This window comes from Prionailurus viverrinus, chromosome C1 (genome assembly GCF_022837055.1).
Source record: "Prionailurus viverrinus isolate Anna chromosome C1, UM_Priviv_1.0, whole genome shotgun sequence".
In the NCBI taxonomy this organism is placed as follows: Eukaryota; Metazoa; Chordata; class Mammalia; order Carnivora; family Felidae; genus Prionailurus; species Prionailurus viverrinus.
Window position 1 is genome coordinate 3675735 of NC_062568.1, and position 17203 is coordinate 3692937.

Consider the following 17203-nt stretch of genomic DNA (forward strand, 5'->3'; position numbering starts at 1 on the left):
GCATATTCTTATTTGCTTTTTAAACCAACCCTTTAAAAATGTAAAGACCATTTTTTTTTTTAATGTTTGTTTATTTTTGAGAAAGAGAGAGAGACAGAATATGAATGGAGGAGGGGCAGAGAGAGAGGGAGACCACAGAATCTGAAGCAAGCTCCAGGTTCCCAGCTGTCGGCACAGAGCCCAATGCAGGGCTCGAACTCATGAACCGTGAGATCATGACCCGAGCTGAAGCTGGACACCCAACCGACTGAGCCACCCAGGCGTCCCAGTAAAAATCATTCTTAGCTCACGAGCCTTACAAAAACAGGCCTAAGCAAAGATTTGGTCTGTAGAACTTAGTTCAGGTCCTTGTAAGGACTCTTTTACTCTAAGGGAAATATTGTTTGACTCATGGGTTTTTTGTTTTTTTTTTTAATTTTGTTTTTATTTTTTAGTGAGAGAGAGAGAGAGAGAGTGTGCAACCACGGGAAAGGGAGCAGAGAGAATCTTAAGCAGGCTCCATGCTCAGTGCAGAGCCCGATGCAAGGTTCAATCCCACAACCCTGGGATCATGACCTGAGCCAAAATCAAGAGTTGGACACTTGACCAACTGAGCCACCCAGGTGTCCCATTTGAGTCATGTTTTGAAGGAACCAATATGGCCGTAGGGAGGCAAGAGAGACCAGTTCAAAGGACACTATGGTATTTCAGAGCAGAGACAAGGGTAGACCACACCAGAGTGTGTAGCAAAATGGGAGAGACATGGTTAGAGTCTTGGTTTTAAATCCCCCCAACCAAAGTGAATGGATTTGCTCATGAATTGGATTTGGGAAGTATGAAAGGAGTCATGGATAACACAAGACTTTTGGCCTGAACAACAAGGACAGAAGGACCAAATTTCATTAACCATGCTTGGAAAGACTGTGAATCGATGTGTGAAGTGGGTGTTTTGCTTCCAAACAAAGTAGAATTTATATTCCTTCAATCTGGCTACAACTTTGTATCTCATTTATTTATTCTTCTAAAGCTTCAGAATAATTATTTGTCAACTTACAAAAAGATCCTGCTCTGATTTGAATGAAATCACTTTAAGCTTAAACATTAATTTGAAAAGAAACGACATCTTAACTATATTCCATCTGATAGAGTGGACCAGGTATTCTTTGGTGCCTCTGAACAAGGTTTTATAGTTTTCTTCAAACAGGTTCTGCATCCTTCCTGATGAAAGTATTCTCAAACATCTTATTTGTTGTTGTTGTTGTTGTTGTTATTGTAAATGAAATACTTGCTTAAAAAAACTACAATTTCTAGATAGTTTTGATTGGTATTTAGGGAAGCTATGAATTTTCTATGGATTTAGCTGCCTTGTAAATAAACTCATTTTTACGCTGATTTGCTTGTGTTTTGTACAGATATATGAGTATGTCAATAATGTAATTCTCCCTGTTTATTTGCAATAGCTGTATTTTTTATTTCTAAACCATTTCTTCCTTCCTTCCTTCCTTCCTTCCTTCCTTCCTTCCTTCCTTCCTTCCTTCCTTCCTTCCTTCCAAACCATTTCTTTATGCACTGGCTGGATTTCCAGAACAAGGCTAAATAAGTCATAGCAAGCACTCTGGTTTTATGGGACTACCTTCAAGCTTTCAGTCTTAAGTATGAGGTCAAAGTTGTTTTTCACGGTTTTTAATTTAGTGGTTAGATTTTCACCTTTCCATTTATTTTCAGGTCTCTGTTCCCTTTTTTGCCATTTGCATCAGTTGCTACTACCTTTTGAATGTTGATAACAAGGTGAATTGGGAAATTGCAGGGTTCTCCTCCCTCTTCTTAATCTATTTCAGAAAAAGTAATTTCCACAAGTTGCCTTTCAGAGTTGTCCCTTTCCACTGAAATGAAATTTTTCATAAATTCAACTATTTTCCTTTGCTTCGTTTATCCTAATAGCAGGAGGTCTATTCTTGCTAAGGTTTAAAGAAATAGCTCTCAACCTTGGTGTTATGGATATTTGGGACCAGGTAACTCCTTGTTGTGGGAGGCTGTCCCACGTTTAGCAGCATCTTTGGCCTTTCCTAACTAGATGCCAGTAGCAGCCTGTGCTCCAACACAGATTAAAACCAACAATGTCTTTAGACATTGCCAAATGTCCCACAGAAGGCAAACTGCCCCTGGTTGACAACCACTGGTTTAGTCAAGTAGATAATATGGATTCTAATGGAGACTAAACATGCTTTCTATAACTTACAGGACTCACCTCCAGTGCCACCTCCTCATATAGCCCATCTAAGTTAGGACACTCCCCCTACCTGCTGCCACCCTCCACACACCCACACCCCTTCAGTCGACTGCCACAGATGTCAAAGCATGGACTCCTGTGGACCCTTGAGACCCTTTCAAGAGACCCAGGAGGTCAGAGCTGTTTTCAATCAATACAAACACATTTGCCTTTTTCTGCTGAATTGCCATTTGCACTGACAGTGCTGACCCTCTAGTCTGAGTCAAGGCGGGGACAACAAACTGCACCGGCCATCATTGCCATCTTCATCACCATGTACTCAGTTTAAAATTTTGCTTAAGAATGTCATGGGAAAGCAGAAAAAATATTCATTTTATTAAATTTTGATATTTGAGTACACGTCTTTTTAACATTTGGTGTGATAAATACAGGGAGTATACGTAAAACACCTTCTGCCCCTTATTAAAGTAAATGGGTTATGGGGCGCCTGGGTGGCGCAGTCGGTTAAGCGTCCGACTTCAGCCAGGTCACGATCTCGCGATCCGTGAGTTCAAGCCCCGCGTCAGGCTCTGGGCTGATGGCTCGGAGCCTGGAGCCTGTTTCCGATTCTGTGTCTCCCTCTCTCTCTGCCCCTCCCCCGTTCATGCTCTGTTTCTCTCTGTCCCAAAAATAAATAAAAAACGTTGGAAAAAAAAATAAATAAAGTAAATGGGTTGTTTTAAGGAAAAGTAATTGTATGACAGAGCTACAAGCTGAATAAGCCACTTTTTTAATGGAACATCATTGGGGCGCCTGGGTGGCGCAGTCGGTTAAGCGTCCGACTTCAGCCAGGTCACGATCTCGTGGTCCGTGAGTTCGAGCCCCGCGTCGGGCTCTGGGCTGATGGCTCAGAGCCTGGAGCCTGTTTCCGATTCTGTGTCTCCCTCTCTCTCTGCCCCTCCCCCGTTCATGCTCTGTCTCTCTCTGTCCCAAAAATAAATAAACGTTGAAAAAAAAAAATTATAAAAAAAAAAAAATTAATGGAACATCATTTTAACGTGAAAGAAAAACTGACAAATCATTCAGGCTTAGATATTTGGCAGACATTTTCTCAAAAATGAATGAAGTGAGAGCTTGTCACTTTAAGGAAAACACCCTATAGTATCTGCTGCCCAATTTGAATTCTGAAATCTGAATACAACATGCATAAGTCTGACCACTTTCCAGTACTTCCAGACTTTTCCGATGGGATTAGTGGTAATACTTAAAAATGTGAATTTTTGAAATTGTATAATGTGTCAATATTTGGAAGATGTGTATACATCAGTGATCCAACACTTTCTAAATGATCAATGCATGTTACAAAATCATGTATGGATAAAAGATCTTTTCAGGGTGCCTGGGTGGCTCAGTCAAACATCTGACTTCGGCTTAGGTCATGATCCCACGGTTCCTGAGTTCGAGTCCCACAGTGGGTGAGCATGAGCCCTGCTTCCGGTGAGCTCAAACCCTGCTTAGGGTGAGCCCTGCTTCTGTCTCCCACTCCCCCCTCTCTCTTTCTCTCCTGGAATTCTCCCTCTCTCTCTCTGCCCCTTGCTCACTTGCGCCCTCTCTCAAAAAAAAAAAAAAAATCTTTTCAAAATGCGGAGTATGAAAAGTTTATTTATATACTTTCAGATTCTAGTACAATCAAGGAGCTAGCAATTGGGTTTTTTTCCTTTTTTATTAAAGATTTTTGTTTATTTATTTTGAGAGAGACAGAGACAGCACGTGTGGGGGAGGGGAAGAGACAGAGGGAGAGAGAGAATCCCTAGCAGGCTCTGTGCTGCCAGTTCAGAGCCTGAGGTGGGGCTTGAACTCATGAAACCGTGAGATCATGATCTGAGATGAAACCAAGAATCGTAAGCTTAACCAACTAGGCCACCCAGGTGCCCCAAGGAACTATCAATTGTTGAATTTTGGTGTGGCTATCAAAAAATATTCAGAATTATCTGAAAGGCTATTAAAACACACCTCCTTTTTCCACCCATACATCTGTATAAGGCCAGACTTTATAACTTCAACCAAGGAACATATGACATCAGAGTGAATGCAAACACAAACATGAAAATCTAGCTATCATCTGTTACACCCGAATTTTTTAAAAAGTTTTATCATATCATAAACATTTATCTATTATCTTACAATGGGAATGCAAGAAACTGTCTAGAATTTCCATGAAAGATCTAAAGTTGAATTATAAAAAAATTTTACTAATTTTAGATTGCTTCTTTGGTTTTAAATATTTATTTGGGGGTGGGGGCAAGGGTTGAGAGAGACAGAGGGAGACTGAGGATCTGAAGCAGGCTCTGCACTGACAGCACAGAGCCCGATGCAGGGCTCAAACTCATGAACCATGAGATCATGACTTGAGCCCAAGTCAGATGCTTAACTGACTGAGCCACCCAGGCACTCCTAGATTGCTTCCAATGACAGAAAGATAGATTAACTCAATAGCCTGTAACAAATCTTAATCCCATGGGTGTGAACTTCGTTTTTTTATAGGAACACAGGTAAACCACATCTTAAAAAGATGGTAGTAGTTAAGCAGTCTACTATTCAACCCAAGAGAGGAAACAACCTCCTAAAATAAACAACAGGGTGGAAGAGGTCATTCCAGTCAAATACTCATTCAAGAGACAGCAGGTATCCAGCCCATGGTAGACAGGTACTGTGGAGGGCATAGGTGGGCCAGAAATAACACTGGAGTCAAAGAGCTCATGTTCTAATAAGAGAGAAAAAATACAACACAAATAAAATCATGTTCAAAGATGGAGGCAGTGCTGGCATTTCCAAAGGAGGTGACCAAAAGGTAGAGATCTGTTTTAGGGGGCAAGCATGAGGAAGCAAAGGGAGTATTCTGGGAAGCCATCTAGGAAAAAGAGAGGTATGGGGTGGTTCTGAAAGATGAATGGGGGGTGGGGTGAAAATCCAAGGGGGTGGACAAGACAAAGGCATTAAAAATGGTATAGCTGATCATTTGCTTTAGTTGCTCTAGTGGACAGAGGCAAGCTGAGATTGCTAGAGCTCACAGAATAGTGGGGAGAAGGGTTGAAAATCGCCTAGAAAAGCAGAGACCAGGTCATGAAGGGTCTTGTGTGCTATGTGAGGAGTCTGCACTGAAGGTTTAAAGCAGGGGAGATATTTTACAAAGAGCATTAAGGAGGCTACTGCTAAGGTCCATAAGAGAGGTCATGAGGATCTTCATCAAGTGGGAATGGCAGTCAGGATCAATTCCTAATCCCTTAGGAAGTAGGATTCACAGTATTTCACGAAGATGACATTTTAAAGGAGGAGAAGGGGTGCCTGGGTGACTCAGTTGGTTTATCTGACTTCGGCTCAGGTCACGATCTCATGGTCTGTGAGTTCAAGTACCACATCGGACTCTGTGCTGACAGCTCAGAGCCTGGATCCTGCTTCAGATTCTGTGTCTCCCTCTCTCTCTGCCCATCCCCGGCTCGTGCTCTGTCTCTGTCTCTCTCTCTCTCAAAAATAAATAAACATAAAAAAAAAGGGGGGTGGGGAGGAGACAGATCAGGATAAAAGCCAGGTTTTGGACTATGGTGACTGGACAGAGGGAGACACTGTCATGGATACAAGGAACACAGAAAGGAAACTGGGAGAGATGCTGCTCCAAGAAGACCACAGGTGGAAACACTGATCAGATAAACCACTTCAACAATGAACACCCCTCCCCACCAAATTAAATAAATTTGAGAACCTGAAATGAAAAACTGAGAGAAAAGTGAGAAAGCAATCTGTTGGATGGCGGTATGGAAGAAAGTATGTGGTGTTTAGGCAGCAGCAAATGCCATTTGAGGACTCTATTTTAAAACCCCAAATAAACCCAAATTGGGATTTACTGATCTTTTAAAATCACTTCATAATCTGTCTTACATTTGCTCCTAATCAAAAGATTGAAAATATAACATAAAACCAAATGCATACCTTTTCTGCTTTTTTGTCAGAAATGTCTTGCTTTTCCAGAACAGCCATGCTCTCCTTCAGGTTCTTCACAATGTCTGCTGGGGATTTGTGAGACTTCCCAAATGGGAACGGCATGGCGGCAGCGACAGATGCCTCGCTGCGCTCTGCCTGCTTCACCTGGGGGCACAGCACAAGGCACAAGTGAGAAGAAGTGAGGTCAACAGAAGACATACTTTCTAAACCCTAATCTGGGAAGAAACCCACTGTCTGAGAGAGTCATTTTACGACAAGACTTGCAAAGTGAGTAGGAACGAGGAAACCTACAAATATACACAGAAAATGATAATGCAGAGAGATCTTAGAATTACAGAATGTTTCGTACCTCTCGAAACACCTTTTTTATCACCTGCTCCCCTAACCACCCATTTGAGGAGGAACATGCTGGTGCTGGTGAGCAGGGCAACTCGTACTGCCAGGCCCCACGCTAAGCACTTTAATTCATCATCTTATGGGATCTTTTCAAACAATTCCCCGAGGGACATTATTACTCCCATTTACAGGTGAACTTTAATGAGGTCAAGAAACTGGCTCAAGGTACCAAGCAGTAAAACCAGCTCAGGTCTATCTCAATCCAAAGTGTCCTTAATTACCACACGGTACCTCTAATTAACAGGGATCTCTTACGGTTGAGGAAACTGAGGCAAAAAGCTAGGTAAGGAGCTTAGCCAAACAGCACTAGCAACAGGCTCACTATCTAGGTCCCTCCAGATATGCCCTGGCCTGTGTTCATGCTGTTTCCTCCTAAGCACCCCGGGGGCACCCACCACCTTCTCTTCAGTCAGTCAGGGTCTCTGAGTTGGAGAATCTTGGACAGAGCCTTGGGCAAATCTCCCAGCGGATCCTCAAGTCCCTTATGTGACAGTTTCATCATGTAGTCTTTCTGCCTGGATAGGACTATCTCCTGTGAAGGAACTCACTGGATAAAACCCTTGGGGTAATGAACTTCTGGAAGTTCTTAATTTTTTATGGGCAGCAGAAAACAACATTCCAACCACATAAACCACAATATTATATCACGTAAAAGGAGGACATCCACTAGAAGTCACCATGAAAAAACAAAGTTAACAAGACAAACAATGGAAAGTAACTCGGGAACCAGTCAGAACTTACAATTTCTTTTACTAAATGGAAAGAAGCTATATTCACAGACATTAAACGACCTCATGGAGATACCAAAAGATAACTTTTTTTTCCCACATGTGAACATAAAATATCTCCACTGCACAGCATCATTAACACTTCTTTTGAGCTTTGCCTAAGACTTTATTTGAATAAAGTATTTAAATGTTTTTTTCTCCAGGGTTTGAGATACAGTGACCTGTTTACAAATAAACATATAGGGGGAAACAGCATGCAAATGAAGGTCAATGTTAAGCCTACAATTAAATCATGAACATGTATGTTAATTCTTGACATGTTTTGATATGATCTGTCCTGACCAATCTTTACACCTACATATCACCTATATAGCTCACTTCCCACCAGATTGTAAATCCTTCTTTGATCGCATTAAAACCACACCTCCATTAACAAAAGAGATATGTCCTCAAACACAGGTTTTCAAAAACCAAAGATGAATACATTCCTTTCTAAATATCTTTTCTATGATAAGAAGTTTGGATTTTATAGGTGAGTTATCCCAAGTGGCTGTTACATTATCTGATTACCTGGCTAGATGGTACATAAATCGTGGTCACTCTTTTCCATTATTTTCTCTTTAACCTTTTGTTGTTTGAGGGGGTAGGGAGTAATGCAGATGCTTTTCCATGAACACAGTGGACTCAGAATCACAGTAAATCCTCTGAAAATGCAATCTTTCCTATTTGTACTCTGCAAATAATAGCAACGATGCTACAAGTCCATGTTGGGTGGAGGGTGGGAAGAGTTTAATGGTATTTTGCAGGAAGTGTTACGGTGCTATGCAACAGAGATATTTTCAGCTTGGGCTCAATGGTGGAAGAAGTGACTTTCCAGGGCAAAGGGGGTTTTAAAAGGTTCTACCGTAAACCAAATACTCGTCATAGCAGAAAGAGTACAGCTGGTGAAGATAACACATATAAAGTGCTTCTGTGAGGGAAAAAGGAAGCATGACACAATCATTCCTTTTTTAATTAGTATACTATGCAGCCAAGATTTTGCAGAACATATACACTAGTAAGACTGTGCTTTGAGGAAATACAGTTAGTATTTCCTGTACTAAAAACAAGAAGTGGACACTCCTCAGCAAGATCCTTGAAGGATGTGAAACACACAGGCATATGTCTGAGTTTTGGAACTGACAATCCCAAGAGTATGGACATAACCAGGCTGGAAGCAGCAATGGTTAAACAAGCATTAACATGGTTAAGAGACACCTTTCACCATAACAATCTACCTATCTTTCCTGTTTTCCTTCTTCCTCCTTTATCATCAGCAGTATTTCATTACAAATATCTGAGGGAGTTTTAGGGACCAGTAACAAGAGCCCACTGGTGAAGGCCCTTCGATAACTCTTCACGGCCCTTATAATAAAATACAAATTCCTACCATGGCCCTCCTAGGCTTTGCCCATCTCCAACTCATGGCCCAGCATCCCGACCTTTATCATAGAGGTCCAGCCACACTGAGGTCCTTTCTGTTCCCAGAAGATGCCAACTGCTACTAAGCCCGAGTGCCACATTTGCAAATATGGTAAGAATCTTAATTTTTAAATCTAGATGGTGGATATATGGATTTTCATTGTTACTCAGCTTTTGTGTATGTTCAAAGTATTTCTTAATACTGTTTTAAAACTGCCTAAACTATGTTTTGGACAAAACTGGAGATCATGAAAGAGATAGACAAAAATATATATTACAAGTGAAAAATTCATTTAGCTTTCAAATACAAATTTACTCTGTCCCTCAAAAAAAAAAAAAAACATACATATGTGTATGTATGTTTTTGGCTCATAATACACCTCAGCAGGATTCTTTGGACTGAGTCAAAATTATTGCGATTGGGAGAAAACCGACCACTGTTAGGATTCTAAAGAGGGCTGTGGAAACCCATACCTACAAATCTCAAAGTGGAGATAAGCTTGCTCCTGATGGTAAACAAACAGCGGTATATGCTTGAATCCCAAAGATAAAGAAGGCTTGGAGGGGAAATTTAGCTTGAAATTTTGAGGGGTTGGGGGAAGGGTAGGGTGGGAAATAATTAAACATACTAGTTTCATATTAAAATTAACATTTATGGAATTGCTTTAGTGTTAAAGCTGCACGAAAGGAATCTATGTGAACATGTAGCACTGCATACCCCTTAGCTTCTATACACTGCTCTCCCTTAGTTGTTGTTTTCCTTTCTCTCTGAATGCTCTTTCTTTCTGCATTTAATTCAGTGACTCATCTCTACTCCAATGTTGATGTCCTTCAGGGTTTCCACCCTCAGCTGTGTTCTTACTCTGTATTCTCTGATCTCACCTACCCATGGTTTCAATAACCTGAAACCCATTTCCTGCTCCAACCAAATGAACTACATTTCCAACTACTATTCTCTATAAATGTCCTCCAGGCAACTCAAACCTCACCCCAAGTCCTGTTTCTAAGTTCCCCTTCACAGTGAATGAGTCCATGGTTCACCCAATCACAAAACCCAGTCATCATACCACTCTTTCCACTTGTTAACTCTTCCATATGTGATCAATTCACAGTTTCAGTCAATTCTACTTTTAAATCTCTATCCTACAGACACCAAATGTAGATCTTCACGATTCTCCACATAGGGCAGTGGTTGTCAATGGGGCCAATATATCACTTTTAGGGGATGTTTTGGGAAATCTCGTTCACACAATGGTTGGGACCACAAATCTCTCTCTCTCTCTCTCTCTCTCTCTCTCTCTCTCTCTCTCTCACACACACACACACACACACACACACACACACAAATAACAACAACAACAACAAAAAAACAAAACCAAAAACAATTTCTGTGCTGTTGTTCACATAAGCATAGCCTTCAGCTAGATTCTATATATTCTTGGGGGTGTGGGGTTCGGCTAGGGATCAGAATAATGAAAGTCTTTCTATCTACTTCTGCATCTATGTCAGCCACAGAGAGTCAAACTTCTAGTTTTTAAGAAATGGTTACATTATTCATTAGCAAAATGCAAACACTGAAGCACTACACAAGGCAGACAGTGAAAATCACCTGCAAAGCCTATAGAGACAACAGGTATTAACAGTCTGTCGTACATTCTCCTTTTTATTACTTGCTCCATGTCTGTGGTCGTTCGTACTGGGAGTCTACTCTCTTCTTCAAGCAGAGACCAGATGATACTAGAAACGGTCACTTAATTTCTTACAAAGAACAAAAACTGCACATCACTGTTCTGCTATGTGAATGCTCTGAAAAGTACAATGTTCCACCCCCAAGGAAGTGCTGGAGAACATACAGAACACCTAGAAAATAAAAGTCTAACATAATTAGAGTTAGCATTGCTGGGCACTGCCCTTCTTAGGCAATCTGTTTTGGCTTGTGCGGACACCCTCCTAACTGTAGCTAACTCTATTCACCTGTGTACTGACAAATACCAAAAAGGAGTCAAATGGTCCATAAGCCACTGATTAGGACATCCATTCATTTAAATACCAACTATGCACTCACAATACGCCACAAGCTAAAGGCATCAAGGGCACCTGCTCTACAGAAGACAGCATTCTGGTGTGTATGGATGTGGGTGTATGTGTTTAAAGACAATAATGAGAAGCTGCTGAATGACAACACATTCCTAGACAGCTGAGTTAATGGGATTCTATACTAACATACTGTTAGATCTGACTCATAAACTTGGTGGTCAAATGCAAAAACTGAAAATTGACAAATAGTCCCACATACAATAAGACTTGCACACATGGCTGCTAAGGTAAATCAAGCAGTGGTGAGAAGTGTGGAATGTACTGCACACTTAACCCATTTTTAGACAGCTGGCTCTGAGACCTCACCTCCTGCTTCTACAGTTAGTGTTACTTACTTCAAATTAATACTCAATATCTAAAACATGCCAGACTATCCATATAGTAGTGTGGGGCAAGTATATAAAGCACAGTGGTTAATTACACAGCTTTATTTTTTTTTTAATTTTTTAACATAATTTATTGTCAAATTGGCTAACATATGGTGTGTAAAGTGTGCTCTTGGTTTTGGGGTAGATTCCCGTGGTTCACTGCTTACCTACAATGCCCAGTGCTCATCCCAACAACAAGTGCCCTCCTCAGTGCCCACCACTCATTTTCCCCTCTCCCCCACCCCTACATTCACCCTCAGTTTGTTCTCTGTATTCAAGAGTCTCTTACGGTTTGCCTCCCTCCCTCTCTGTTGTAACTTTTTTTCCCCCTTCCTTTCCCCCATGGTCTTCTGTTAAGTTTCTCAAGATCCACATATGAATTGAGAACATACGATATCCGTCCTTCTCTGACTTATTTCACTCAGCATAGTACCTTCCAGTTCCATCCATGTTGCTGCAAATGGCATGATTTCATTCTTTCTCACTGCCAAGTAGTATTCCCTTGTATATATAAACCACATCTTCTTTATCCATTTATCAGCTGATGGATATTTAGGCTCTTTCCATACTTTGGCTATTGTTGAAAGTGCTGCTATAAACATTGGGGTACACGTGCCCCTATGAACCAGCACTCCTGTATCCCTTGGATAAATTCCTATTAGTGCTATTGCTGGGTCGTAGGGTAGTTGGTTCTAATTTTTTGAGGAAACTCCACACTGTTTTCTAAAGTGGCTGCACCAGCTTGCATAATTACACAGCTTTAAAGATAACCTGGGTTCAGATCCTGACTGCCTCATGCCTTAGCTTAGACTTTTCTGAGACCCTTTTCCACATCTCTAAAATGAGAAAAATAGCTTACCTTACAACTTAGCACAAGAATTAAATTATATGTTTGAACATGCTTATTAGCACAGCATCTGTATATGGTAAAATTTGAATAAATAGTAATACAGGATAGTTATGCGGGGTTTTTTGTTTCTCCTAACATCTGATTTGTGGGGTGCCTGGGTGGCTTAGTTGGTTAAGTGTCTGACTTGGGCTCGGGTCATGATCTCGCAGTTCATGAGTTTGAACCCTGCATCAGGCTCTGTGCTGACAGCTCAGAGCCTGGAGCCTGCTTTGGATTCTGTGTCTACACCCCCCCCCCCCCAAATAAACATTTAAAAAAAAATTTAAAAGTAAATAAAATCTGATTCGTGACCATTTCTAGAATGAAAAATGGGTAAAAAAAAAAAAGGTATCTACACAGATTGGACAGCAATATAAAATGAGTGATCTTATACGTCTTTTTAAACCTGCATCTTCCAAGTTTTGATTCTGCTTTTGGATGAAAAGGCTACAGGCCCTTCTTAGCTGTAAATAAGATGCAATAACTTACCTCCATTAAAATAAACCATGAATAGCTTTAAGAAGCATTTGGACCTTTGGTTAATTACCAAAGCCACCAAATACATACATAGATCATCATTAACTATATCAAAACCAAAATTAAGTGTCCAAGAGATACAAGACTTTGGAGTGTGTTTTGCAATTAATATACCTTGCAGGGGCCAACAGTGTTCAAAACTGGGTACTATTCAGGAGTCAAACTGATACTCTTTTATAGCCTAGATGGTAAACCAGAGGGTTGTAGTTGTAATAGTATTTAAATTATTTGTATGATCTCTCATGCACTCACAGTTTATAAAGCACTGTCGCTTCTCTGTTCAATACTTTCCCCGATGACTTCCCATTTCACTCAGAATAAAATCCAAACTCCTGACCAAGGCATATAAGATTCATTGTGATCCACGCCTTTCTATTCTTGTCTCTTACACCCCAGACGTTAGTTACACTCCCTGGCTTGAATTCCTGGGCCAGGCCTATGTACATTCCCCACACTGTCTAAGGAGAGCTTTCAGCTCAAATCCCTGTGGCTCTCTCCCTCATTTTACCCACACTTCTACTCAAATGACACCGTATGAATAGGGCCTTCCCAGACCACTGTTTCCAAAATAGCAAGCACCTCTCCCCTACTCTCATCTCCTTATCTTGCTTCATTGCTCTTCCAGTACTTATCACCATAAACTGACATATGTTTATCTGCTCCTTTCTGTTAAAATAAGTCCTATGAAAACAAGGACTTCAGTGGTTTCACTCATTCATTGCTGTATACCCAGAAACTCTTGATGTCAGCTCAGGTCATGATCCTGGGGTTGTGGGATCGAGCCCCACATTGGGCTCTGCAGTGAGAATAGAGCCTGCTTAAGATTCTCTCCCCCCCCCCCCCGCCCTTTTTCCCTCACTTACGCTCTCTAAAATTAAAAAAAAAAAAAAAAAATAACACAAGATCATTTCTCATAGAGGAATCAGGTCTCCATGAAGGAGCAGGAAATACACAAGAGGAGCCTGGGACACGTTAGTTACTTCAGAAAGCAAAGATGAATGAATGGGTTCATACAGAAAAAGACACGGGAGCCAATCTGAGTAGGCTTCCACAGGCCAAAGATGATACAATTGGGGCATAAAAAGGGAAAATGACTACAATGAATTGGCACACAAATTGAACCTTTGCGCATATATTTAATAGTAATATAAGTATATATAATTAATAGAAGTAAAGCATTAAAATCTATGAAAATTATGGTACTAAAAAAGAAAATTTAGTAGTCACCTTAGAGCCTGTGAGAACACCACCACAATACCCTCAAAACTGGTAAATGAAGGGAACAGCGCATTTATCTTCTATATAGCCTGTATTTGAGGGTAACCAAATAGGTGGCAAGGAAAAGTTCTTTATAGAAGATTCACATAAACGTACTAAACGTAGGAAGAAAAATTGAAAATTACCATTTTGTAATCCTTATGAAATAATGGATCTAGGCAACAAACATCAATGGCCATTAAAATCACAAGCGGAAGGGTGAGGGAGAACTTCATAATGGATACACTGGAGCTGACAACTTGGAAAACACTCATCTACTGCTAAAAATAGGACAACCAGACATCAATCTGTCTCATGACATAATGCAATAGGAAATACAAAGTTCCATCTATAAAAATTTGATTTCCTTTCCCCTACTAGAAACAAAAAATCTGAATCTAACCAAGTTTCTAGAGCCACCAGCCTAAAGGAACAAGTTAAACAACATCACTAGGAAGCAGTAAGTCAAGCCCAGAACAAGGGACAAGTCAAATAACTGGTTTTCTCCAACAGATTAAAGAGCATAAGGCAGGGTGAGGTGAGAAGCAGAGAATATTAAATAGTGAGACACTCACAAGACATCGTCAAATATATGGACCTTCTCTGGACCCTGATTCAAATAAACCAACTTTTAAAAATGATATATTGGCAATCAGAAAAATTATACACTGGACATAATTAAGGAATCACTGTTAATTCTGTCAGGTATCATACTGGACTATAGTAGACAGTCTAACCAACATGTCCCAGGCTCATCTTGTTTGTGTACAGCAGACAAGAGTAGATAGGAAAAAAATATCCTCAGTTAGACACACATACCAAAGTTTGAGTGATCTGAGATTTCCTTTAAAATATTTGCTAAGAGTAAGGTGGTGGTGGTGGGGGGCAGATAGAGAAAACAAGGCTAGCGAAGTATTAATCACTGTTGAAACAGGAGATTCATTATACTACAGCCTATTTGTATATGCTTGAACATTTTCATAATTTTAAAAAGATGAGTAATAAGGAAAAGTTCCTATTCTGAAGAACTACCTGTCTACTGTGCTTTGCTTTTCCCCTCTTATTTGCCAAAACATCCAAAACGTATGTGTTAACTGCAGACGACCACCTTAATCCATGTTTCTAACTTAAAAACAACACATTCTCCTTTACAGAGCCTCAGAGCTCTCTTACTGCACTGTTCCCATCTACGCGTGTTCATTTTGTCCCCTGCAGTTCAATAAGTAAACTTTCCTGTTGAAGGCAGCTAGGAGGAGGAAGAACATTCACAGAGAGTGAGTACATGGGCAATGACTTCAAAAGCTGACATGCAGTGTCCTTCCTTGAAATAATCCTTGGAAAACTACAGCAATACCACCATGGGCAGCCCCTCCTTGGGAGCACAGTTACTTCTCTACTTGCCCAAAACCTGGCCCCTCCCCCTACCACAGATAAATGCCAGTCGCTCCAGGAAGATCCCACAGTGGAGGTCCCCACCCTTCTCACACTCTAAGCTTTTAAAATCCGGATGATGCTGTGCTGTTGTTATTTATATATGTATCACCCCCAAAGAGTCAGGAAGCCCTGTGGTGGCCAACTGAGTATTACCCATCATGTTACATGCTTTGTACAAGACTCCAGATAAATTTACTGACAGGGAACCAAAATAACACTTCTCAAGACAAAAACAAATAAGGCCACAGAAATGACTGATACATAAACAACCAGGAGTTAACTAAAAAGTTTTAATTTGAAACCCAGCCTGAAAGGGGTTAGGGGCCACCACCTAAATAGTTTGGGAGGTTAAGTGAGCAGGAAATCCTAGGAAAGTCCCTATAATTTACCTGTTGCTATGCACAAAGCTGGACCCCTACTTACTGAGCAACTCTAATTTACCATATAAACATGGCAAAATTCTGATTAAAGTGTGACGGATTAAGGTATAATTAACCAACATGGAATACTGCTGGGCTCCCAAGATGGTGATACAACTGTAGAGCTATCTTGTTTTGATTCACACAACTTTTTTTGCATGGATTGCTTCTTTAACATTGAACTAGAATGAACTTAACAGCACTGATCACTTGTGCATTATACTGTGATGTATATTCTCTAATCCAATGTCTACAGACACATTTTTTTTCATGTTTATTTATTTTTGGGAGACAGAGGGGAGGGGCAGAGAGAGAGGGAGACACAGAATCAGAAGCAGCTCCAGGCTCTGAGCTAATCAGCACAGAGCCTGATATGGGGCTCGAACTCACGAACTGCAAGATTATGACCTGAGCCAAAGTTGGATGCTTAACCAACTGAGCCAGCCAGGCTCTCCAAAACACTTTTTTCCTTAATTCAAGTGTAGTTAACATGCAGTGTTATATTAGGTGTACAAGATAGCAATTCAACAATTTCATGTATTACTCACTGCTTATCAAGTGTACTCTTAATCTCCTTCGCCTAATTACCCCCATCTCCCCACCAACCTCCTCTCTGGTAACCACCAGTTTGTATAGTTAAGGGTCTGGTTTTTGGTTTTTCTCTCCTTTCCCCTTTGTTCAATTGTTTTGTTTCTTAAATTCCACATATGGGTAAAATCATATGGTATTTGTCTTTCTCTGACTGGCTTAAGCATTTTGCTTTAGCATTATACTCTAGCTCCATCCATATTGTTGCAAGTGGCAAGATTTCATTCTTTTTTATGGCTGAATAATATTCCACTGTACGTATATACCACATCTTTATCCATTCATCTATCAATGGAAACTTGTGCTGCTTCCATAATTTGGCTATTGTAAACAACACTGCAATAAACAGGGGTGCATCTATTCCTTCGAATCAGTGTTTTTGTATTCTTGCTACAAACACTTTATCTCTTCCCACCTTCTTGAATCCTATGGTAAATACTTTTATACATCTTTCGAGTCACAGAAAAGGCTATCCCTGAGATCCTATAATGAGTGTGTCAGTCAGGATACAAGGCAAGCGTCTTGATTCCAAATTCTCTTTGTATTTACCTGTCCTTTCATCTTTAAAAAATTTTTGTTAATGTTTATTTGAGAGAGAGAGAGAGAGTGAGAGCGAGCATGAGCAGGGGAGTGGCAGTGAGAGAAGTAGACATAGAATCCGAAGCAGGCTCCAGGCTCTGAGCTATCAGCACTCGGGGCTCGAACTCATGAACCATGAGATCACAACCTGAACCAGTCGGATGCTTAACCGACTGAGCCACCTAGGCACCCCTATCTGTCCTTTCATCTTACATACAGATGAAGTATTACAAAAATGTACAACATAACGGTAATAAATTAAT

At 40.5% G+C, this 17203-nt stretch overlaps 1 protein-coding gene across 3 annotated transcripts in view; it reads right to left on the reverse strand.

Moving 5' to 3' along the window:
• CAB39 (calcium binding protein 39) overlaps positions 1-17203 on the reverse strand; it is a 97241-nt gene that overhangs the window by 53695 nt on the left and 26343 nt on the right. For all 3 annotated transcript variants that reach the window (XR_007154496.1, XM_047869161.1, XM_047869162.1), the window contains exon 2: positions 6176-6331. Coding sequence is in view for 2 of the 3 variants with exons in the window: in XM_047869161.1 (XP_047725117.1) it covers positions 6176-6289 (114 nt within the window). In the remaining variant the exon portion in view is untranslated. The remainder of the gene's footprint in view (positions 1-6175; positions 6332-17203) is intronic.